The following is a 23,463-nucleotide window of genomic DNA, read 5'->3' on the forward strand; positions in this document are numbered from 1 at the left end:
GGAGTAGATATGTGAGGGATGTTAATGGAAGGATCCCCAGGGAGTAGGGATGTGAGGGATATCAGCGGAAGGATCCCCAGGGAGTAGATATGTGAGGGATATTAGTGGAAGGATCCCCAGGGAGTAGGGATGTGAGGGATATTAGTGGAAGGATCCCCAGGGAGTAGATATGTGAGGGATATTAGTGGAAGGATCCCCAGGGAGTAGCTTTGTGAGGGATGTTAATGGAAGGATCCCCAGGGAGTAGGGATGTGAGGGATATTAGTGGAAGGATCCCCAGGGAGTAGGGATGTGAGGGATATCAGTGGAAGGATCCCCAGGGAGTAGGGATGTGAGGGATATCAGTGGAAGGATCCCCAGGGAGTAGGGATGTGAGGGATATTAGTGGAAGGATCCCCAGGGAGTAGGGATGTGAGGGATATCAGCGGAAGGATCCCCAGGGAGTAGGGATGTGAGGGATGTTAATGGACGGATGCCCAGGGAGTAGATATGTGAGGGATGTTAATGGAAGGATCCCCATGGAGTAGGGATGTGAGGGATATCAGCGGAAGGATCCCCAGGGAGTAGGGATGTGAGGGATGTTAATGGAAGGATCCCCAGGGAGTAGATATGTGAGGGATGTTAATGGAAGGATCCCCAGGGAGTAGATATGTGAGGGATGTTTATGGCAGGATCCCCAGGGAGTAGATATGTGAGGGATGTTAATGGAAGGATCCCCAGGGAGTAGATATGTGAGGGATGTTAATGGAAGGATCCCCAGGGAGTAGGGAGGGATGTGAGGGATATCAGCGGAAGGATCCCCAGGGAGTAGATATGTGAGGGATATTAGTGGAAGGATCCCCAGGGAGTAGGGATGTGAGGGATATTAGTGGAAGGATCCCCAGGGAGTAGATACGTGAGGGATATTAGTGGAAGGATCCCCAGGGAGTAGCTTTGTGAGGGATGTTAATGGAAGGATCCCCAGGGAGTAGGGATGTGAGGGATATTAGTGGAAGGATCCCCAGGGAGTAGGGATGTGAGGGATATTAGTGGAAGGATCCCCAGGGAGTAGGGATGTGAGGGATATTAGTGGAAGGATCCCCAGGGAGTAGGGATGTGAGGGATATAAGTGGAAGGATCCCCAGGGTGTAGGGATGTGAGGGATATTAGTGGAAGGATCCCCAGGGAGTAGGGATGTGAGGGATATCAGTGGAAGGATCCCCAGGGAGTAGGGATGTGAGGGATATTAGTGGAAGGATCCCCAGGGAGTAGGGATGTGAGGGATATCAGCGGAAGGATCCCCAGGGAGTAGGGATGTGAGGGATGTTAATGGAAGGATGCCCAGGGAGTAGATATGTGAGGGATGTTAATGGAAGGATCCCCAGGGAGTAGGGATGTGAGGGATATCAGCGGAAGGATCCCCAGGGAGTAGGGATGTGAGGGATGTTAATGGAAGGATGCCCAGGGAGTAGATATGTGAGGGATGTTAATGGAAGGATCCCCAGGGAGTAGGGATGTGAGGGATATCAGTGGAAGGATCCCCAGGGAGTAGGGATGTGAGGGATATCAGCGGAAGGATCCCCAGGGAGTAGGGATGTGAGGGATGTCAGTGGAAGGATCCCCAGGGAATAGATATGTGAGGGATATCAGCGGAAGGATCCCCAGGGAGTAGATATGTGAGGGATGTTAATGGAAGGATCCCCAGGGAGTAGGGATGTGAGGGATATCAGCGGAAGGATCCCCAGGGAGTAGGGATGTGAGGGATATTAATGGAAGGATCCCCAGGGAGTAGATATGTGAGGGATGTTAATGGAAGGATCCCCAGGGAGTAGATATGTGAGGGATATTAGTGGAAGGATCCCCAGGGAGTAGATATGTGAGGGATATCAGTGGAAGGATCCCCAGGGAGTAGGGATGTGAGGGATATTAGTGGAAGGATCCCCAGGGAGTAGATATGTGAGGGATATTAGTGGAAGGATCCCCAGGGAGTAGATATGTGAGGGATATTAGTGGAAGGATCCCCAGGGAGTAGATATGTGAGGGATATCAGTGGAAGAATCCCCAGGGAGTAGGGATGTGAGGGATATTAGTGGAAGGATCCCCAGGGAGTAGATATGTGAGGGATATCAGTGGAAGGATCCCCAGGGAGTAGATATGCGAGGGATATCAGCGGAAGGATCCTCAGGGAGTAGATATGTGAGGGATATCAGCGGAAGGATCCCCAGGGAGTAGATATGTGAGGGATATCAGCGGAAGGATCCCCAGGGAGTAGATATGTGAGGGATATCAGCGGAAGGATCCCCAGGGAGTAGGGATGTGAGGGATATCAGTGGAAGGATCCCCAGGGAGTAGGGATGTGAGGGATGTCAGTGGAAGGATCCCCAGGGAGTAGATATGTGAGGGATATCAGCGGAAGGATCCCCAGGGAGTAGATATGTGAGGGATATTAGTGGAAGGATCCCCAGGGAGTAGATATGTGAGGGATGTTAATGGAAGGATGCCCAGGGAGTAGATATGTGAGGGATGTTAATGGAAGGATCCCCAGGGAGTAGGGATGTGAGGGATATCAGCGGAAGGATCCCCAGGGAGTAGGGATGTGAGGGATGTTAATGGAAGGATGCCCAGGGAGTAGATATGTGAGGGATGTTAATGGAAGGATCCCCAGGGAGTAGGGATGTGAGGGATATCAGTGGAAGGATCCCCAGGGAGTAGGGATGTGAGGGATATCAGCGGAAGGATCCCCAGGGAGTAGGGATGTGAGGGATGTCAGTGGAAGGATCCCCAGGGAATAGATATGTGAGGGATATCAGCGGAAGGATCCCCAGGGAGTAGATATGTGAGGGATGTTAATGGAAGGATCCCCAGGGAGTAGGGATGTGAGGGATATCAGCGGAAGGATCCCCAGGGAGTAGGGATGTGAGGGATATTAATGGAAGGATCCCCAGGGAGTAGATATGTGAGGGATGTTAATGGAAGGATCCCCAGGGAGTAGATATGTGAGGGATATTAGTGGAAGGATCCCCAGGGAGTAGATATGTGAGGGATATCAGTGGAAGGATCCCCAGGGAGTAGGGATGTGAGGGATATTAGTGGAAGGATCCCCAGGGAGTAGATATGTGAGGGATATTAGTGGAAGGATCCCCAGGGAGTAGATATGTGAGGGATATTAGTGGAAGGATCCCCAGGGAGTAGATATGTGAGGGATATCAGTGGAAGAATCCCCAGGGAGTAGGGATGTGAGGGATATTAGTGGAAGGATCCCCAGGGAGTAGATATGTGAGGGATATCAGTGGAAGGATCCCCAGGGAGTAGATATGCGAGGGATATCAGCGGAAGGATCCTCAGGGAGTAGATATGTGAGGGATATCAGCGGAAGGATCCCCAGGGAGTAGATATGTGAGGGATATCAGCGGAAGGATCCCCAGGGAGTAGATATGTGAGGGATATCAGCGGAAGGATCCCCAGGGAGTAGGGATGTGAGGGATATCAGTGGAAGGATCCCCAGGGAGTAGGGATGTGAGGGATGTCAGTGGAAGGATCCCCAGGGAGTAGATATGTGAGGGATATCAGCGGAAGGATCCCCAGGGAGTAGATATGTGAGGGATATTAGTGGAAGGATCCCCAGGGAGTAGATATGTGAGGGATATCAGTGGAAGGATCCCCAGGGAGTAGGGATGTGAGGGATATTAGTGGAAGGATCCCCAGGGAGTAGATATGTGAGGGATATTAGTGGAAGGATCCCCAGGGAGTAGATATGTGAGGGATATCAGTGGAAGGATCCCCAGGGAGTAGGGTTGTGAGGGATATTAGTGGAAGGATCCCCAGGGAGTAGATATGTGAGGGATATCAGTGGAAGGATCCCCAGGGAGTAGATATGTGAGGGATATCAGCGGAAGGATCCCCAGGGAGTAGGGATGTGAGGGATATCAGTGGAAGGATCCCCAGGGAGTAGATATGTGAGGGATATCAGCGGAAGGATCCCCAGGGAGTAGGGATGTGAGGGATATCAGCGGAAGGATCCCCAGGGAGTAGGGATGTGAGGGATATCAGTGGAAGGATCCCCAGTGAGTAGGGATGTGAGGGATGTTAATGGAAGGATCCCCAGGGAGTAGATATGTGAGGGATATCAGTGGAAGGATCCCCAGGGAGTAGGGATGTGAGGGATATTAGTGGAAGGATCCCCAGGGAGTAGATATGTGAGGGATATCAGCGGAAGGATCCCCAGGGAGTAGGGATGTGAGGGATATCAGTGGAAGGATCCCCAGGGAGTAGGGATGTGAGGGATGTTAATGGAAGGATCCCCAGGGAGTAGATATGTGAGGGATATCAGTGGAAGGATCCCCAGGGGTCATAGAGTACAGTTCTGTACAGGTTCGATACCGACGCAACATAAGGAACACCATTTGCCTGGACAATTTGTTTTTCCGATCCGGCTCAAAGGACCAGTGTTTATGAAAGGGACTGTATGTGTTTTGTTTGTACAAATGATGAGAAGTTTAGTTTAGCACTTGTCAGAGTAACCTGTCATGGCGCAGGGCTCTTTACCTCCTCCATGTCATTGGGGAAGTGGACCTTGTGGAAGATCTGAGTGGAGTTCTGCTGGATGGCATCTATCTCCACCTGGTGAGGAGGCAGCTTCCTGGGCTCTATCCTGATAGATAACACACGTTACAGTACAACCACCTTAACCTCTAACCCCTGACCTCTAACCCTAACCTCCACTTGGTGAGGAGGCAGCTTCCTGGGCTCTATCCTGATAGATAACACACGTTACAGTACAACCACCTTAACCTCTAACCCCTGACCTCTAACCCTAACCTCCACCTGGTGAGGAGGCAGCTTCCTGGGCTCTATCCTGATAGATAACACACGTTACAGTACAACCACCTTAACCCTCTAACCCCTGACCTCTAACCCTAACCTCCACCTGGTGAGGAGGCAGCTTCCTGGGCTCTATCCTGATAGAATACAACCTGATGCCTGCTAGAACTGAACCAACAACCTTGGTGTTACTAGTACCACACTCTTGGCCAAATCAGTAAATAATGAAATAGTTATAAATTTATAGTTATACATTTACTCTGCCAATGGGACGACCCGTTAATGGTAGGTGGCGACGTGTCAGAGTAAATTTATAACTATTTCATGAATTACTGATTTGGCCAAGTGAATCTGCTTTAAGCAGCGTTCTCTGCTCAGTTTGGTAGCTGAGCGAGTGTGAGAGGGATAAGCCGGTATGCTTCGCGGTTCACCAGATCTCTTTTTCTGCCGTTTTTTTGTTTGTTGAAGATCACGACGCAGCGCTGCGGTTCAGGCAGCAGATGATCCGCTGTCCGCCACTGACTTGTCGTTCTCACTCGCCATCTCTCACCGCTGTTCTGTCTGAGCTCGGTTGTCATGAAACGCAAATACAGCGATGAGTTTCTCTCTCTTTCATACACACTTGAGTCTCTCATTACGAATGAATTTGATAAAACGACACGTGCTGACCAAAACATCCACAGCATGGCGGTTAACCCAGGGAGGTCTTTCAGAACAGGGCTTCAACAGTGGCAAGGCAAGCATAAGCAGTAATAAGGGACTCTCATAGTAGTAGATGTGAGTTTCTCTTTCAAACAATTCCCTGGCCTTGTACACAGCTAATATCTAACATTCGCCAAAGCAAGCTACCGGTAGTGCAACACTAGTAACAGTACATACGACGATAAACAATGATCAGGCCTACTGTACATTTTACTGTAGAAATTATTGTTGAAAACTAGTCTAGGTTGGAACTGTTGCTGTTAAAATAAAAATTGTTATTCTGAACTGGAATAAACTGATGAAAGCAAGATGCTTTTTGGAGGTGAACCCCCTCACACAGTTCTGGGTTGTTCCATCTACAACAGGAAGTGGTCTCCTGTCTGACTGAGAACCCACTCACACAGTTCTGGGTTGTTCCATCTACAACAGGAAGTGGTCTCCTGTCTGACTGAGAACCCCCTCACACAGTTCTGGGTTGTTCCATCTACAACAGGAAGTGGTTTCCTGCCTGACTGAGAAAGTAGTAGATGTTCTGGTCCAGTTTGGTACCACATGCCTGTACGAGTCAGGGTTCTCAACTCTGGCATACTTTAAAACAACAAGTACAGAAATGGACTCAATGCTGAGCATCACCTCTGGCTTGCAGTGTCCAAAACTGAGCCCAGGATAGACCTGCTTGTTGAAAACACAGACCTCTCATTAGGACTCTCTCTCTCTATATGTATGTATGTATGTATGTATGTATGTATGTATGTATGTATGTATGTATGTATGTGTGTATGTGTGTATGTGTGTATGTGTGTATGTGTGTGTGTGTGTGTGTGTGTGTGTGTGTGTGTGTGTGTGTGTGTGTGTGTGTGTGTGTGTATGTGTGTGTGTGTGTGTGTGTGTGTGTGTGTGTGTGTGTGTGTGTGTGTGTGTGTGTGTGTGTGTGTGTGTGTGTGTGTGTGTGTGTGTGTGTGTGTGTGTGTGTGTGTGTGTGTATATGCATGCATGTATGTATGTATGTATGTCCTGGCCTACATCTGTGTGATGTGGCCAATCAGTTTATTCTCGTTCAGATATTTAAAAAATATATACAAAATTGTTTAGGATTTTTTTTTTAAACAGCAACAGTTCCAACCTAGACTTTCTTTCTACAGTAAGATGGACAGTAGGCCTGATCATTGTTCATCTGTACTGTTTCTTACGGTTTCACTATCAAAACGCCTGTGTGTCTGTTCTGTTATTCATCTGTGTGATGTGATCAATCCGTTTATTCCAGTTCAGAATGAAAATGATTTATTGTATTCTAACAGCACCAGTTCCAACCTAGACAGATACGTAAGAGTGTTTTTAATAGAATAGAAATAGAAATTAGAAATAGAAATAGAAATAGAAATAGAAATTTATATTAATATTTATTTTCATTGTTATTTGTTTCTGTCTATATTTGTTTTCGGCATAAGGGCAATGAAATGTACCGATATGTATGTATAGTTGCATATTTACCTAAGCCTGTGTCCCAAGAAAACAGTCTAATAGACCACCTCTAATGGGGCTGAGGAGATACTGTCTAATACACATCCTCTAATGGGGCTGAGGAGATACAGTCTAATAGACCTCCTCTAATGGGGCTGAGGAGATACTGTCTAATAGACCTCCTCTAATGGGGCTGAGGAGATACAGTCTAATAGACCTCCTCTAATGGGGCTGAGGAGATACTGTCTAATAGACCTCCTCTAATGGGGCTGAGGAGATACAGTCTAATAGACCTCCTCTAATGGGGCTGAGGAGATACTGTCTAATATACCTCCTCTAATGGGGCTGAGGAGATACTGTCTAATAGACCTCCTCTAATGGGGCTGAGGAGATACTGTCTAATAGACCTCCTCTAATGGGGCTGAGGAGATACTGTCTAATAGACCTCCTCTAATGGGGCTGAGGAGATACTGTCTAATAGACCTCCTCTAATGGGGCTGAGGAGATACTGTCTAATAGACCTCCTCTAATGGGGCTGAGGAGATACAGTCTAATAGACCTCCTCTAATGGGGCTGAGGAGATACTGTCTAATATACCTCCTCTAATGGGGCTGAGGAGATACTGTCTAATAGACCTCCTCTAATGGGGCTGAGGAGATACTGTCTAATAGACCTCCTCTAATGGGGCTGAGGAGATACTGTCTAATAGACCTCCTCTAATGGGGCTGAGGAGATACTGTCTAATAGACCTCCTCTAATGGGGCTGAGGAGATACTGTCTAATAGACCTCCTCTAATGGGGCTGAGGAGATACAGTCTAATAGACCTCCTCTAATGGGGCTGAGGAGATACAGTCTAATAGACCTCCTCTAATGGGGCTGAGGAGATACAGTCTAATAGACCTCCTCTAATGGGGCTGAGGAGATACTGTCTAATAGACCTCCTCTAATGGGGCTGAGGAGATACAGTCTAATAGACCTCCTCTAATGGGGCTGAGGAGATACTGTCTAATAGACCTCCTCTAATGGGGCTGAGGAGATACAGTCTAATAGACCTCCTCTAATGGGGCTGAGGAGATACAGTCTAATAGACCTCCTCTAATGGGGCTGAGGAGATACAGTCTAATAGACCTCCTCTAATGGGGCTGAGGAGATACTGTCTAATAGACCTCCTCTAATGGGGCTGAGGAGATACAGTCTAATAGACCTCCTCTAATGGGGCTGAGGAGATACAGTCTAATAGACCTCCTCTAATGGGGCTGAGGAGATACAGTCTAATATACCTCCTCTAATGGGGCTGAGGAGATACTGTCTAATAGACCTCCTCTAATGGGGCTGAGGAGATACTGTCTAATAGACCTCCTCTAATGGGGCTGAGGAGATACTGTCTAATAGACCTCCTCTAATGGGGCTGAGGAGATACTGTCTAATAGACCTCCTCTAATGGGGCTGAGGAGATACTGTCTAATAGACCTCCTCTAATGGGGCTGAGGAGATACAGTCTAATAGACCTCCTCTAATGGGGCTGAGGAGATACAGTCTAATAGACCTCCTCTAATGGGGCTGAGGAGATACAGTCTAATAGACCTCCTCTAATGGGGCTGAGGAGATACTGTCTAATAGACCTCCTCTAATAGGTACAGTAAGTGAAGACATTCAGTATTTGATGTGCTCATGTACCTCAGTGATCCCTGTAGGCGCTGTAGACAGTCAGGGGCCAGGGGTTCACGACGTCGGGACTCCAGGAATCGCTGGGTGTGTTTGAGCAGCGACTGGCTTGGAGGGAAGAGACCACAGCACAGCCACAGTAGCTGCCAGCCCTGCTCCAAACTGAACCTAACAACAACAACAACAACAACACCATCATTATCATCATCAGAGACCACAGCACAGCCACAGTAGCTGTGTTGTTTAACCTCCCATCTACGTGTAGGAGCAGTGACGACCCGGCATTCAGGGCAGGTGTGGCCCCACCTGTTTTGAACCCCACATATTTTGCTAAAAACAATGTCCTTTCCTCTGTTGTCTTTTCCTTTGTTGACCTCTTCTCTGTTGTGTTGTCTTCTGTTGTCCTCTCCTCCGTTGTCCTCTCTTCCATTGTCTTCTGTTGTCCTCTCCTCCGTTGTCCTCTCCTCTGATGTCCTCTCCTGCGTTGTCCTCTCCTCTGATGTCCTCTCCTCTGTTGTGTTGTCTTCTGATGTCCTCTCCTCCGTTGTCTTGTTGTCCTCTCTTCTGTTGTCTTCTGTTGTCCTCTCCTCTGATGTCCTCTTTTCCATTGTCTTCTGTTGTCCTCTCCTCTGATGTCCTCTCTTCTGTTGTCCTCTGTTGTCCTCTCTTCTGTTGTCCTCTGTTGTCCTCTCTTCTGTTGTCTTCTGTTGTCCTCTGTTGTCCTCTGTTGTCCTCTCCTCTGATGTCCTCTCTTCTGTTGTCCTCTGTTGTCCTCTCTTCTGTTGTCCTCTGTTGTCCTCTCTTCTGTTGTCCTCTGTTGTCCTCTCCTCTGTTCTCTTCTGTTGTCCTCTCTTCTGTTGTCCTCTGTTGTCCTCTCTTCTGTTGTCCTCTGTTCTCTTCTGTTGTCCTCTCTTCTATTGTCCTCTGTTGTCCTCTCTTCTGTTGTCCTCTGTTGTCCTCTCTTCTGTTGTCCTCTGTTGTCTTCTGTTGTCCTCTCCTCTGTTCTCTTCTGTTGTCCTCTCTTCTGTTCTCTTCTGTTGTCCTCTCTTCTGTTGTCCTCTGTTGTCCTCTCTTCTGTTGTCCTCTGTTGTCTTCTGCTGTCCTCTCCTCTGTTCTCTTCTGTTGTCCTCTCTTCTGTTGTCCTCTGTTGTCCTCTCTTCTGTTGTCCTCTGTTGTCCTCTCTTCTGTTGTCCTCTGTTGTCTTCTGTTGTCCTCTCCTCTGTTCTCTTCTGTTGTCCTCTCTTCTGTTCTCTTCTGTTGTCCTCTCTTCTGTTGTCTTCTGTTGTCCTCTCTTCTGTTGTCTTCTCTTCTGTTGTCTTCTGTTGTCCTCTCTTCTGTTGTCTTCTGTTGTCCTCTCCTCTGTTCTCTTCTGTTGTCCTCTCTTCTGTTGTCCTCTCTTCTGTTGTCCTCTCCTCTGTTGTCCTCTCCTCTGTTGTCCTCTCCTCTGTTGTCCTCTGTTGTCCTCTCCTCTGTTGTCTTCTGTTGTCCTCTCCTCTGTTGTCCTCTCCTCTGTTGTCCTCTGTTGTCCTCTCCTCTGTTGTCCTCTCCTCTGTTGTCCTCTCATTTGTTGTCTTCTGTTGTCCTCTCTTCTGTTCTCTTCTGTTGTCCTCTCTTCTGTTCTCTTCTGTTGTCCTCTCTTCTGTTGTCCTCTCCTCTGTTGTCCTCTCCTCTGTTGTCCTCTCCTCTGTTGTCCTCTCTTCTGTTGTCCTCTGTTGTCCTCTCCTCTGTTGTCTTCTGTTGTCCTCTCCTCTGTTGTCCTCTCCTCTGTTGTCCTCTCCTCTGTTGTCCTCTCATTTGTTGTCTTCTGTTGTCCTCTCCTCTGTTGTCTTCTGTTGTCCTCTCCTTTGTTGTCTTCTGTTGTCCTCTCCTCTGTTGTCCTCTCCTCTGTTGTCTTCTGTTGTCCTCTCCTTTGTTGTCTTCTGTTGTCCTCTCCTCTGTTGTCCTCTCCTCTGTTGTCTTCTGTTGTCCTCTCTTCTGTTCTCTTCTGTTGTCCTCTCTTCTGTTCTCTTCTGTTGTCCTCTCCTCTGTTGTCTTCTGTTGTCCTCTCTTCTGTTGTCTTCTGTTGTCCTCTCTTCTGTTGTCTTCTGTTGTCCTCTCCTCTGTTGTCCTCTCCTCTGTTGTCCTCTCCTCTGTTGTCCTCTGTTGTCCTCTCCTCTGTTGTCTTCTGTTGTCCTCTCCTCTGTTGTCCTCTCCTCTGTTGTCCTCTCCTCTGTTGTCCTCTCCTTTGTCGTCTTCTGTTGTCCTCTCCTCTGTTGTCTTCTGTTGTCCTCTCCTTTGTTGTCTTCTGTTGTCCTCTCCTCTGTTGTCCTCTCCTCTGTTGTCCTCTCTTCTGTTGTCCTCTCCTCTGTTGTCTTCTGTTGTCCTCTCCTCTGTTGTCTTCTGTTGTCCTCTCCTTTGTTGTCTTCTGTTGTCCTCTCCTCTGTTGTCAACAGAAGACAACAGAGGAGGCCCTAACAGCCTACCTGTTGTTGTACAGGCCCTAACAGTCTACCTGTTGTTGTACAGGCCCTAACAGCCTACCTGTTGTACAGGCCCTAACAGTCTACCTGTTGTTGTACAGGCCCTAACAGCCTACCTGTTGTTGTACAGGCCCTAACGGTCTACCTGTTGTTGTACAGGCCCTAACAGCCTACCTGTTGTTGTACAGGCCCTAACAGCCTACCTGTTGTTGTACAGGCCCTAACGGTCTACCTGTTGTTGTACAGGCCCTAACAGCCTACCTGTTGTTGTACAGGCCCTAACAGTCTACCTGTTGTTGTACAGGCCCTAACAGTCTACCTGTTGTTGTACAGGCCCTAACAGTCTACCTGTTGTTGTACAGGCCCTAACAGTCTACCTGTTGTTGTACAGGCCCTAACGGTCTACCTGTTGTTGTACAGGCCCTAACTGTCTACCTGTTGTTGTACAGGCCCTAACAGTCTACCTGTTGTTGTACAGGCCCTAACGGTCTACCTGTTGTTGTACAGGCCCTAACGGTCTACCTGTTGTTGTACAGGCCCTAACAGTCTACCTGTTGTTGTACAGGCCCTAACGGTCTACCTGTTGTTGTACAGGCCATAACAGTCTACCTGTTGTTGTACAGGCCCTAACGGTCTACCTGTTGTTGTACAGGCCCTAACAGCCTACCTGTTGTTGTACAGGCCCTAACAGTCTACCTGTTGTTGTACAGGCCCTAACGGTCTACCTGTTGTTGTACAGGCCCTAACAGCCTACCTGTTGTTGTACAGGCCCTAACGGTCTACCTGTTGTTGTACAGGCCCTAACAGCCTACCTGTTGTTGTACAGGCCCTAACAGCCTACCTGTTGTACAGGCCCTAACAGTCTACCTGTTGTTGTACAGGCCCCAACAGCCTACCTGTTGTTGTACAGGCCCTAACGGTCTACCTGTTGTTGTACAGGCCCTAACAGCCTACCTGTTGTTGTACAGGCCCTAACAGCCTACCTGTTGTTGTACAGGCCCTAACAGTCTACCTGTTGTTGTACAGGCCCTAACAGCCTACCTGTTGTTGTACAGGCCCTAACAGTCTACCTGTTGTTGTACAGGCCCTAACAGTCTACCTGTTGTTGTACAGGCCCTAACGGTCTACCTGTTGTTGTACAGGCCCTAACAGCCTACCTGTTGTTGTTGCTGGTCATCTGTTTCATGATCTGACAGTAGATCTCGTCTCTCAGGGCCTCGTCCTTGGTGGCTGGCCCAAAGATCTGGTCTGTCAACTCTAGAGGAGTCTGTATCTGCTTTGTGGGGTAGTCTCCCATGTACTTCAGGATAGGTACACACAGGTCAAGGACTGGTAGGAGCAACATCTCTGAAAACTGTATTTGAAGAAACTTGCATGTCATTTGCCATCCTACCACAAAAGACATTGAACACATTTAGACTACAATAAGTGTATCTGGGTCTCCGCATATCATATATATTTCCGTCTTCAGTCTGCACCACTGTCCATGCACTTTGGTCTGAATAGAAAGAAAGGTAGCGACAGCGTTTTCTTTTCTCAGTAAGGACATCACTGAAGACCAGAACATGTCACTCTAGATAAGACTACTTTCTAAATTACTAAAATAAAATGCAATGTTGAGACGATTCCAAAGATGCTCTTGAAGATAATGTTGAAGTCATCTGTCAGTGAGAAGGTGGTAAATCAATTATTAAAGGATATCGGTGAAGGCCAGACAGGCCCGGTGGCTGAGCTCAGAGTTCCCCGCCAGCTTCTTAAGAAGGGGCTGTTTGATTGGCTCCCTGGACTTGACCCACAGCCTCTCAGGGGCCACGTTCTTAGAGATCACCTGACGGTTCACATCCTTGATGGGCTGCCTGGAGAGACAGACAGAAGCACAGAACATTAAGGAGCTGTTAAAATCAGGATGTTGTCCCATATATATTACTGTATATATATATAATATATTATTATATATTACATGTGTTAGTTATATACCATATATATATCGAAATATTATTGGCTATATAATATTATCACTTTTTCTCTTAATATCGTATTAGAAGTTTCTCTATCATAGGAGAACTGTTACCTGAAGTACTCATATGAGAACTGTTACCTGGAGTACTCATATGAGAACTGTTACCTGGAGTACTCATATGAGAACTGTTACCTGGAGTACTCATATGAGAACTGTTACCTGAAGTACTCATAGGAGAACTGTTACCTGAAGTACTCACAGGAGAACTGTTACCTGAAGTACTCACAGGAGAACTGTTACCTGAAGTACTCACAGGAGAACTGTTACCTGAAGTACTCACAGGAGAACTGTTACCTGAAGTACTCATAGGAGAACTGTTACCTGAAGTACTCACAGGAGAACTGTTACCTGAAGTACTCACAGGAGAACTGTTACCTGAAGTACTCATAGGAGAACTGTTACCTGAAGTACTCATAGGAGAACTGTTACCTGAAGTACTCATAGGAGAACTGTTACCTGAAGTACTCATAGGAGAACTGTTACCTGAAGTACTCATAGGAGAACTGTTACCTGAAGTACTCATAGGAGAACTGTTACCTGAAGTATTCATAGGAGAACTCTTTGAGGGACACGGGGGCCACTCGCTCCACGGTGCCTGTCTCCTTCTGATTGGCTGCCATGATGCTCTTCCTCTGGTCAGGTGACAGGTTAAGAAGACTCTGGAAACATTTCATGTTGACATTTTAGTAATTTAACCCGACTGATAATGATCAGTGTATTGAAATAAGGAAGGTAAAACAACCACGAATCACAATGAACAAAACCTTCTTCAAGATAGCATCATCAGTAGCAGTAAGAGTAAAGTGAAGGATTGACTTCTTCAGCCCATATTTCACCTTAGATAGTAAAAAAAGAACACGCGGTCATACCATGACTTCATTGGTAGGTTTGGTGAGAGTGGGCAGGACCAGGACAGCGTCGGTGGGTACCGCTCCCGTCTTGCCGGTGCGTTCGTTCTTGCCCTTGATCCAGCCGCGGCCGACAGTCAGCTCATCGTCTTTAATGAGAACTATCAGCTCTCCTTTCTTAAAGCTCAGGAACGTAGGGTCGTCTATATGAGAGAGAGAGAGAGAGTTTCCCCAAATTAGAGAGTGTCATTTCCCCAAATTTGAAACCCTTATTAGAGGTTTCAAAGACCTCTCTGATGACGATAGGCTACCTGTCCTGTTGGGGGAGGACGCAGAGAGCTGTGGGTTGGCAGCGCACTACATTGTTGACTACCATAAGATGAGGTCTTATCATGACCAATCAACCTGCACATGTCCTCTACTGTATGCTTATTGTTATTGTTCACTAAATGTCCAAAGCTTTGGCAATATGTACATTTTGGTGTCATGCCAATAAAACTACTTAGAGAGAGAGAGAGAGGGAAAGAAGAGAGAGAGAGAGAGAGAGAGAGAGAGAGAGAGAGAGGGAAAGAAGAGAGAGAGAGAGAGAGGGAAAGAAAAGAGAGAGAGAGCAAGAGAGAGAAAGAAAGAGAGAGAGAGAGAGAGAGAGAGAGAGAGAGAGAGAGGGAAAGAAGAGAGAGACAGAGACAGGGAAAGAAAGAAAGAAAGAAAGAGAGAGACTGAGGGAAAGAAGAAAGAGAGAATGAGGGAAAGAAGAGAGGAGAGAGAGAGACTTAGGTAAAGAAAGAAAGAGAGAGAGAGAGAGAGAGAGAGAGAGAGAGAGAAACCACGAAAAAGGGAAAAAATCATTTATTTAACCAGGCAAGTCAGTGAAGAACATTAAGAACAAATTCTTATTTTCAATGACGGCCTAGGAACAGTGGGTTAACTGCCTGTTCAGGGGCAGAACGACAGATTTGTACCTTGTCAGCTCGGGGTTTTTAACTTGCAACCTTCCGGTTACTAGTCCAACGCTCTAACCACTAGGCTACCCTGCCGTCCCTACACTCTAACCACTAGGCTACCATGCCGCCCAATTGAGACTCTGCATGCAGAATTCTGCAAAAATATCCTCCGTATACAACGTAGAACACCAAATAATGCATGCAGAGCAGAATTAGGCCGATACCCACTAATTATCAAAATCCAGAAAAGAGCCGTTAAATTCTACAACCACCTAAAAGGAAGCGATTCCCAAACCTTCCATAACAAAGCCATCACCTACAGAGAGATGAACCTGGTGAAGAGTCCCCTAAGCAAGCTGGTCCTGGGGCTCTGTTCACAAACACAAACACACCCCACAGAGTCCCAGGACAGCAGCACAATTAGACCCAACCAAATCATGAGTAAACAAAAAGATAATTACTTGACACATTGGAAAGAATTAACAAAAAAACAGAGCAAACTAGAATGTTATTTGGCCTTAAACAGAGAGTACACAGTGGCAGAATACCTGACCACTGTGACTGACCCAAACTCAAGGAAAGCTTTGACTATGTACATACTCAGTGAGCATAGCCTTGCTATTGAGAAAGGCCGCCGTAGGCAGACATGGCTCTCAAGAGAAGACAGGCTATGTGCTCACTGCCCACAAAATGAGGTGGAAACCACCATATTAGAGACACATATTTCCCTCAGATTACACATATCCACAAAGAATTTGAAAACAAACCCGATTTTGATAAACTCCCATATCTACTGGGTGAAATTCCACAGTGTGCCATCACAGCAGCAATATTTGTGACCTGTTGCCACAAGAAAAGGGCAACCAGTGAAGAACAAATACCATTGTAAATACAACCCATATTTATTTTCCCTTTTATACTTTAAGTATTTGCACATCGTTACAACACTGTATGTAGACCCTGGGGCAGCAGGGTAGCCTAGTGGTTAGAAGCGTTGGACTAGTAACCGGAAGGTTGCAAGTTCAAACCCCCGAGCTGACAAAGTACAACTCTGTCGTTCTGCCCCTGAACAGGCAGTTAACCCACTGTTCCTAGACCAGTTAACCCACTGTTCCTAGACCAGTTAACCCACTGTTCCTAGACCAGTTAACCCACTGTTCCTAGACCAGTTAACCCACTGTTCCTAGACCAGTTAACCCACTGTTCCTAGACCAGTTAACCCACTGTTCCTAGACCAGTTAACCCACTGTTCCTAGACCAGTTAACCCACTGTTCCTAGACCAGTTAACCCACTGTTCCTAGACCAGTTAACCCACTGTTCCTAGGCCAGTTAACCCACTGTTCCTAGACCAGTTAACCCACTGTTCCTAGACCAGTTAACCCACTGTTCCTAGGCCAGTTAACCCACTGTTCCTAGACCAGTTAACCCACTGTTCCTAGACCAGTTAACCCACTGTTCCTAGACCAGTTAACCCACTGTTCCTAGACCAGTTAACCCACTGTTCCTAGACCAGTTAACCCACTGTTCCTAGACCAGTTAACCCACTGTTCCTAGACCAGTTAACCCACTGTTCCTAGACCAGTTAACCCACTGTTCCTAGACCAGTTAACCCATAGAGCCCTATGGAACCCTATTCCCTACGTAGTGCACTACTTTTGACTAGAGCCCTATGGAACCCTATACCCTACGTAGTGCACTACTTTTGACTAGAGCCCTATGGAACCCTATACCCTACGTAGTGCACTACTTTTGACTAGAGCCCTATGGAACCCTATACCCTACGTAGTGCACTACTTTTGACTAGAGCCCTATGGAACCCTATACCCTACGTAGTGCACTACTTTTGACTAGAGCCCTATGGAACCCTATACCCTACGTAGTGCACTACTTTTGACTAGAGCCCTATGGAACCCTATACCCTACGTAGTGCACTACTTTTGACTAGAGCCCTATGGAACCCTATACCCTACGTAGTGCACTACTTTTGACTAGAGCCCTATGGAACCCTATACCCTACGTAGTGCACTACTTTTGACTAGAGCCCTATGGAACCCTATACCCTACGTAGTGCACTACTTTTGACTAGAGCCCTATGGAACCCTATACCCTACGTAGTGCACTACTTTTGACTAGAGCCCTATGGAACCCTATACCCTACGTAGTGCACTACTTTTGACTAGAGCCCTATGGAACCCTATACCCTACGTAGTGCACTACTTTTGACTAGAGCCCTATGGAACCCTATACCCTACGTAGTGCACTACTTTTGACTAGAGCCCTATGGAACCCTATACCCTACGTAGTGCACTACTTTTGACTAGAGCCCTATGGAACCCTATACCCTACGTAGTGCACTACTTTTGACTAGAGCCCTATGGAACCCTATACCCTACGTAGTGCAGTACTTTTGACTAGAGCCCTATGGAACCCTATACCCTACGTAGTGCAGTACTTTTGACTAGAGCCCTATGGAACCCTATACCCTACGTAGTGCACTACTTTTGACTAGAGCCCTATGGAACCCTATACCCTACGTAGTGCACTACTTTTGACTAGAGCCCTATGGAACCCTATACCCTACGTAGTGCACTACTTTTGACTAGAGCCCTATGGAACCCTATACCCTACGTAGTGCACTACTTTTGACTAGAGCCCTATGGAACCCTATACCCTACGTAGTGCACTACTTTTGACTAGAGCCCTATGGAACCCTATACCCTACGTAGTGCACTACTTTTGACTAGAGCCCTATGGAACCCTATACCCTACGTAGTGCACTACTTTTGACTAGAGCCCTATGGAACCCTATACCCTACGTAGTGCACTACTTTTGACTAGAGCCCTATGGAACCCTATACCCTACGTAGTGCACTACTTTTGACTAGAGCCCTATGGAACCCTATACCCTACGTAGTGCACTACTTTTGACTAGAGCCCTATGGAACCCTATACCCTACGTAGTGCACTACTTTTGACTAGAGCCCTATGGAACCCTATACCCTACGTAGTGCACTACTTTTGACTAGAGCCCTATGGAACCCTATACCCTACGTAGTGCACTACTTTTGACTAGAGCCCTATGGAACCCTATACCCTACGTAGTGCACTACTTTTGACTAGAGCCCTATGGAACCCTATACCCTACGTAGTGCACTACTTTTGACTAGAGCCCTATGGAACCCTATACCCTACGTAGTGCCCTCTAGGTTAAATAAAGGTAAAATAAAACATTTTAAATATGTGAAATGTCTTTATTCATTAGGAACTTCTGTATGTTCATTTTTATTGTTTATTTCACTTTTATATATTATCTACCTCACTTGCTTTGGCAATGTTAAGACATGTTTCCCATGCCAATAAAGCCCCTTGAATTGAATTGAATTGGAGAGAAACCAATGAATATAGCTGACATACTACTGTACTAAACAAAACAAAGTATTTTAAACTTAAAGACGCAATTTTCGTATGTTGAAACCAACGTATCTAAAACTTGATTAAATGTAAAAATATAAATGTTTCCTAAATCCTTGGTTGGTGTTTGTCTTACCTTGGTTGACTTCCTGCAGAGCCACAGCATACTGAGAGCGTTCCCTCAGTCCTCCCAGAAACATATGCACCAGCTCTGCTATGTTCCCCGCCATCACCGCATTCAGAGAGAAGTCTCCCTTCAGAGTCAGGAGACTCACAGACTGGCCAAACTTCTTGCCCTCCCTGAGTGGAGGGAGGAGAATCACTACTGAAACATACTAGTTACCTCGTAACATCTATCTATAACGTATCCAACCCATAATCCAGGGTTGTATTTACTACCCAGCTAACCAGGAACATTCCCAGAACGTTAGCTGAGATTCTGTAGTTCGGGTTTTATCTGACATTAGCATGATAACATCCACAAAACATACAGATAATGTTTTTGATAACAAAATCTATTTTTATATAAATAAATAAATAAATAAACATATCCTTGGAATGTTCTTCTTACATTCACTAAGATGTTGTGCACAACGTCTGTAACAACCACCACAAAACATTCCCCAGACGTTCACATTAGGTTTCCAGGTAACGTAATAGCACAATGTACCAGTAATGTTTTCCCAGCAAATCAAAATCGAACCTGTGAAAGTTCCTAGAACATTCATTAGGTTGAGGCAAATGTTCCCATGACACAAAAAAACTGTCCAATCACTGTGCAGCCATTGACTTAGCTTCCTGGGGGGGGGGGGCGTCCCAAACACCACCTTATTCCCTAGATAGCACACTACGTTTGATCAGAACCTTATGGGCCCTATAGTAGTGCACTATATAGGGATTAGGGTGTCGTTTGGGACTCACGACCCTGCTCCCAAACACTGCGCTCCTTAACTGTGACCTTTAAACCTATAGCTTACTGAGCTGTACCTCATGGTGTTGACCCCAGTGACCTCTGGGTAGGAGAGCTGCAGCAGTCTCCTCTCCTTCTCGTCCAGGAAGGTGATGCCTGTCCAATTGATCGCCACAATGAACTTGTTTTTAGGAAGTGCAGGACCTGGGAATATGTAATAATGGGTTATATATATATATAGTCCTATCATGTTGGTGTGGGTTCCAGCCCATATATACATATAGTCCTACCATGTTGATGTGGGTTCCAGCCCATATATACATATAGTCCTACCATGTTGGTGTGGGTTCCAGCCCATATATACATATAGTCCTACCATGTTGATGTGGGTTCCAGCCCATATATACATATAGTCCTATCATGTTGGTGTGGGTTCCAGCCCATATATATACATATAGTCCTACCATGTTGGTGTGGGTTCCAGCCCATATATACATATAGTCCTACCATGTTGGTGTGGGTTCCAGCCCATATATACATATAGTCCTACCATGTTGGTGTGGGTTCCAGCCCATGCCTTTCTGGCACAAATAATTCAATCTCCCCTGATTGGCTTGATTTAGTTACACATTTATTAACCTATGGAGAGTCCAGGGATATTTTACCTCCGATCTTTATAAGAAATGCCCATACCAGACACAATTTTGGGTTTTCTGATCCACGCCCCCTACCTTTGTTTTTACCCCCTAGAGTTGATTTACACATTTATTTTTCAATATAGACAATTTTGACTTTGTGGCTGCGGCAACTAGTGAAAACCACTGTGCCTGTTGTTCAAACACGTATCTGCCACTCTCATTGGCTAGAATAGTCCCACCTGATCTTGCCTCCTTCCAACTGCCTTCCATTTTGAAGACATGTATTTTCATCGTTAAAGCGGCCACTACATTATCTGGTCAAATATAATGGATCATCCGCGACTACATAGGGGAATAGGCTGCCATTTTGGACACAAACTAAACATGTCAAACTCCCTCATGCCAAGGGTTAAATCTGTAATAAGAAGTATGTGAAGGCAAAAACATTTTTTGGGGGAGAAGGATGGAGAATTAGGATGTAGCCTGAGATCACTTTATATGAGAGAACCATGTTTTTTTTTTAAATGTATTATTTTTTATTTTATTTTTATACCTGATAACTTTGCGGCCTCGAAGAACCTGGAGAAGAACAAAGGCCACTTCTGTCGAGCGTAGTCCACCACCTCGGCCTTCACACCCGCCGCTTTCTGCCTGGAGTTGATATATGGACCCTGGTGTATGACAGACCGAGCAGAGGAACATCAGAAGACGCTACACAGTTGGATAGGACATTGTCTTCTCGCACAGTGGAGAAGGAACCAATCATATGAATTCATACAACTGCTCTCTATCACCAGCAAGGACCTTACAAAAAATGGCCTGTTAATAAGTCATGTCCAGGGTTCGTATCATTCTATTTCAATTCAGCCTCTTTCACGAGGAACATTTAAACTGGAATTCAAATTTACCTGCTGAATTGACTGGATTGAAAATGGAATTGACCACAACCCGCATTAATGAGTGATCTAACTCCTGTTTTTGTCCTTACCTGTGTATTTTCCTAAATTGTTCAAATAAACTCAAATGATTCAGTCAACTGACCTGAGCATGGGCAGTGCTGACCATCTGAAGCCATTTGTCCTGAGTCTTGGCCTCCAGAAGAGAAGAGTTAATGCAGTCCTGAACTACAGTCTTAGCGTTGTCAAGACTACAGTCTGATCCATACTGAACGTAGAAGTGTTTTGCTGACAGCTGGACTATATCATCATCCTGGAGAGAATGGAGATTAGAAGAGAAAGGACATCAAGTTCAACTTTAACTTTTTTTTTTAACTACTTTTGCCGATTTCTGTTAGAAGTTGAAAATGTGTCTTTTGCTTAGGAAGATATTACCTATACACCGGTAACAAAGACTGAAATGGGGTGGAAGCCGAAACAAAACCCATGACTGAAACTTGAGTTGATCTCAGATCAGCTGTCTGGTTTAGTTTAATAACACCATTTAATGACTAGGTAAATAGATCAACTATTCTACTATGGAGTTGTCTGGTTTAGCTTGATTAACACCATTACAGGACTAGGTAAATAGATCAACTATTCTACTATGGAGTTGTCTGGTTTAGCTTGATTAACACCATTACAGGACTAGGTAAATAGATCAACTATTCTACTATGGAGTTGTCTGGTTTAGCTTGATTAACACCATTACAGGACTAGGTAAATAGATCAACTATTCTACTATGGAGTTGTCTGGTTTAGCTTGATTAACAGCATTACATGACTAGGTAAATAGAATAACTATTCTACTATGGAGTTGTCTGGTTTAGCTTGATTAACACCATTACATGGCAGAAAGAGCAGTAGTGGAAAGTTACATTGTAGATGCTTTGAATGACTACCAGCAGCTACAGTCGGCTTCACACCGCTGTCTGAGTTGAGCTCCACTGTGGTGCACATTACAGACCCTTCATCTGAACATCAGACGGTCAGCATAACACAGCATAACACAACACAGCATAACACAGCATAACACAGCATAACACAACACAACACAGCATAACACAGCATAACACAGCATAACACAGCATAACACAGCATAACACAACATAACACAGCATAACACAGCATAACACAGCATAACACAACATAACACAGCATAACACAGCATAACACAGCATAACACAACATAACACAGCATAACACAGCATAACACAGCACAACACAGCATAACACAGCATAACACAGCATAACACAAACACAACACAGCATAACACAGCATAACACAGCATAACACAGCATAACACAGCATAACACAACACAGCATAACACAACACAACACAGCATAACACAGCATAACACAGCATAACACAACACACAGCATAACACAACACAACACAGCATAACACAGCATAACACAGCATAACACAACACAGCATAACACAACACAGCATAACACAGCATAACACAGCATAACACAACACAACACAGCATAACACAACACAACACAGCATAACACAACACAGCATAACACAACACAGCATAACACAACACAGCATAACACAACACAGCATAACACAACACAGCATAACACAACATAACACAGCATAACACAACACAACACAGCATAACACAACACAACACAGCATAACACAGCATAACACCGCATAACACAGCACAACACAGCATAACACAGCACAACATAACACAACACAACACAACACAGCATAACACAACATAACACAGCATAACACAGCATAACACAGCATAACACAGCATAACACAACACAACACAGCATAACAGAAAAACATTTATATTTGAGGATACATTTATTTGGGAATATATTTTGTTAAACAGACATGCTTCTGTCTGTATACGGTGATGTTATCTCCATCCATTTAACCATTTATTTTTTTAAAGAAAACTCTGTTCTTGTTGTTTGGTCGACCAAGATTTTTTTTAGTCGAGCAGTAGCCTCCCCCAAAAAATAATACCCTGTTTGACACATAATATTCACGCAGCGCTTGTTCCTTACCTTCGTTTTCTTGATATCCAGTATCTTCTACAACTGTATTCCACACATCTGACTTCCTTTTTTACCTCCCGAGCAACTAGTATTCCCCCCCATTTCGAGTTTGGTCACGTCCTCTGCACACTTTGCTGTGTCACGTGTTACAGTGTTCAGAGTTTGAGATAACCAATTTATTGATGTGATAATGATATGCTATAGGTCAGGAACTATTGGTCACTTGCATGTGATGCATACATGTGTCACGTAGAAAGATTTGTGGATTTAACAAGTGACAATCAATCAGGGATCATAGCTTTCACCTGGATTCACCTGGTCAGTCTGTGGAAAGAACAGGTGTTCTTAATGTTTTGTGTACTCAGTGTATATCACGGTAGTTATACTCTGCATCCCAAATGGCCCCCTATTCCCTTTATAGTACCCATAGGGCCCTGGTCAAAAGTAGTGCACTATATAGGGAATAGGGTGGTATTTACCTACCTTCTCACACTGCTCCTCTATAGACCATGGTAAATGTTCCAAACCTTTACATTGGTTCTTGGAGACGTACAGTATACGAACCAGTGACATAGATCACTTGACTTCAAGACTTGACTGTAGGGTAAGATGCTAATCTTGGGTCAGTTCTGAATTTTCCC

General features: G+C 45.5%; 1 protein-coding gene across 2 annotated transcripts in view; it reads right to left on the reverse strand.

Annotated features, from left to right (window-relative positions):
- The window catches only part of myo7ba (myosin VIIBa), an 86,681-nt gene that overhangs the window by 15,419 nt on the left and 47,799 nt on the right, over positions 1 to 23,463 (reverse strand). The window contains exons 32-41 of one of the 2 annotated variants that reach the window (XM_031838177.1): positions 20,902 to 21,069; positions 20,414 to 20,531; positions 19,300 to 19,426; positions 18,449 to 18,612; positions 13,978 to 14,159; positions 13,646 to 13,767; positions 12,790 to 12,944; positions 12,246 to 12,399; positions 8,642 to 8,797; positions 4,525 to 4,630 (exon numbers count right to left, since the gene is read on the reverse strand). In XM_031838177.1, the coding sequence (XP_031694037.1) occupies positions 4,525 to 4,630; positions 8,642 to 8,797; positions 12,246 to 12,399; positions 12,790 to 12,944; positions 13,646 to 13,767; positions 13,978 to 14,159; positions 18,449 to 18,612; positions 19,300 to 19,426; positions 20,414 to 20,531; positions 20,902 to 21,069 (1,452 nt within the window). Of the gene's footprint in view, positions 1 to 4,524; positions 4,631 to 4,666; positions 4,938 to 8,641; positions 8,798 to 12,245; positions 12,400 to 12,789; positions 12,945 to 13,645; positions 13,768 to 13,977; positions 14,160 to 18,448; positions 18,613 to 19,299; positions 19,427 to 20,413; positions 20,532 to 20,901; positions 21,070 to 23,463 lie in introns of those variants that run through there. The other variant, XM_031838178.1, reaches the window with a different exon arrangement.

This window comes from Oncorhynchus kisutch, linkage group LG13, assembly GCF_002021735.2.
Source record: "Oncorhynchus kisutch isolate 150728-3 linkage group LG13, Okis_V2, whole genome shotgun sequence".
NCBI lineage: Eukaryota > Metazoa > Chordata > Actinopteri > Salmoniformes > Salmonidae > Oncorhynchus > Oncorhynchus kisutch.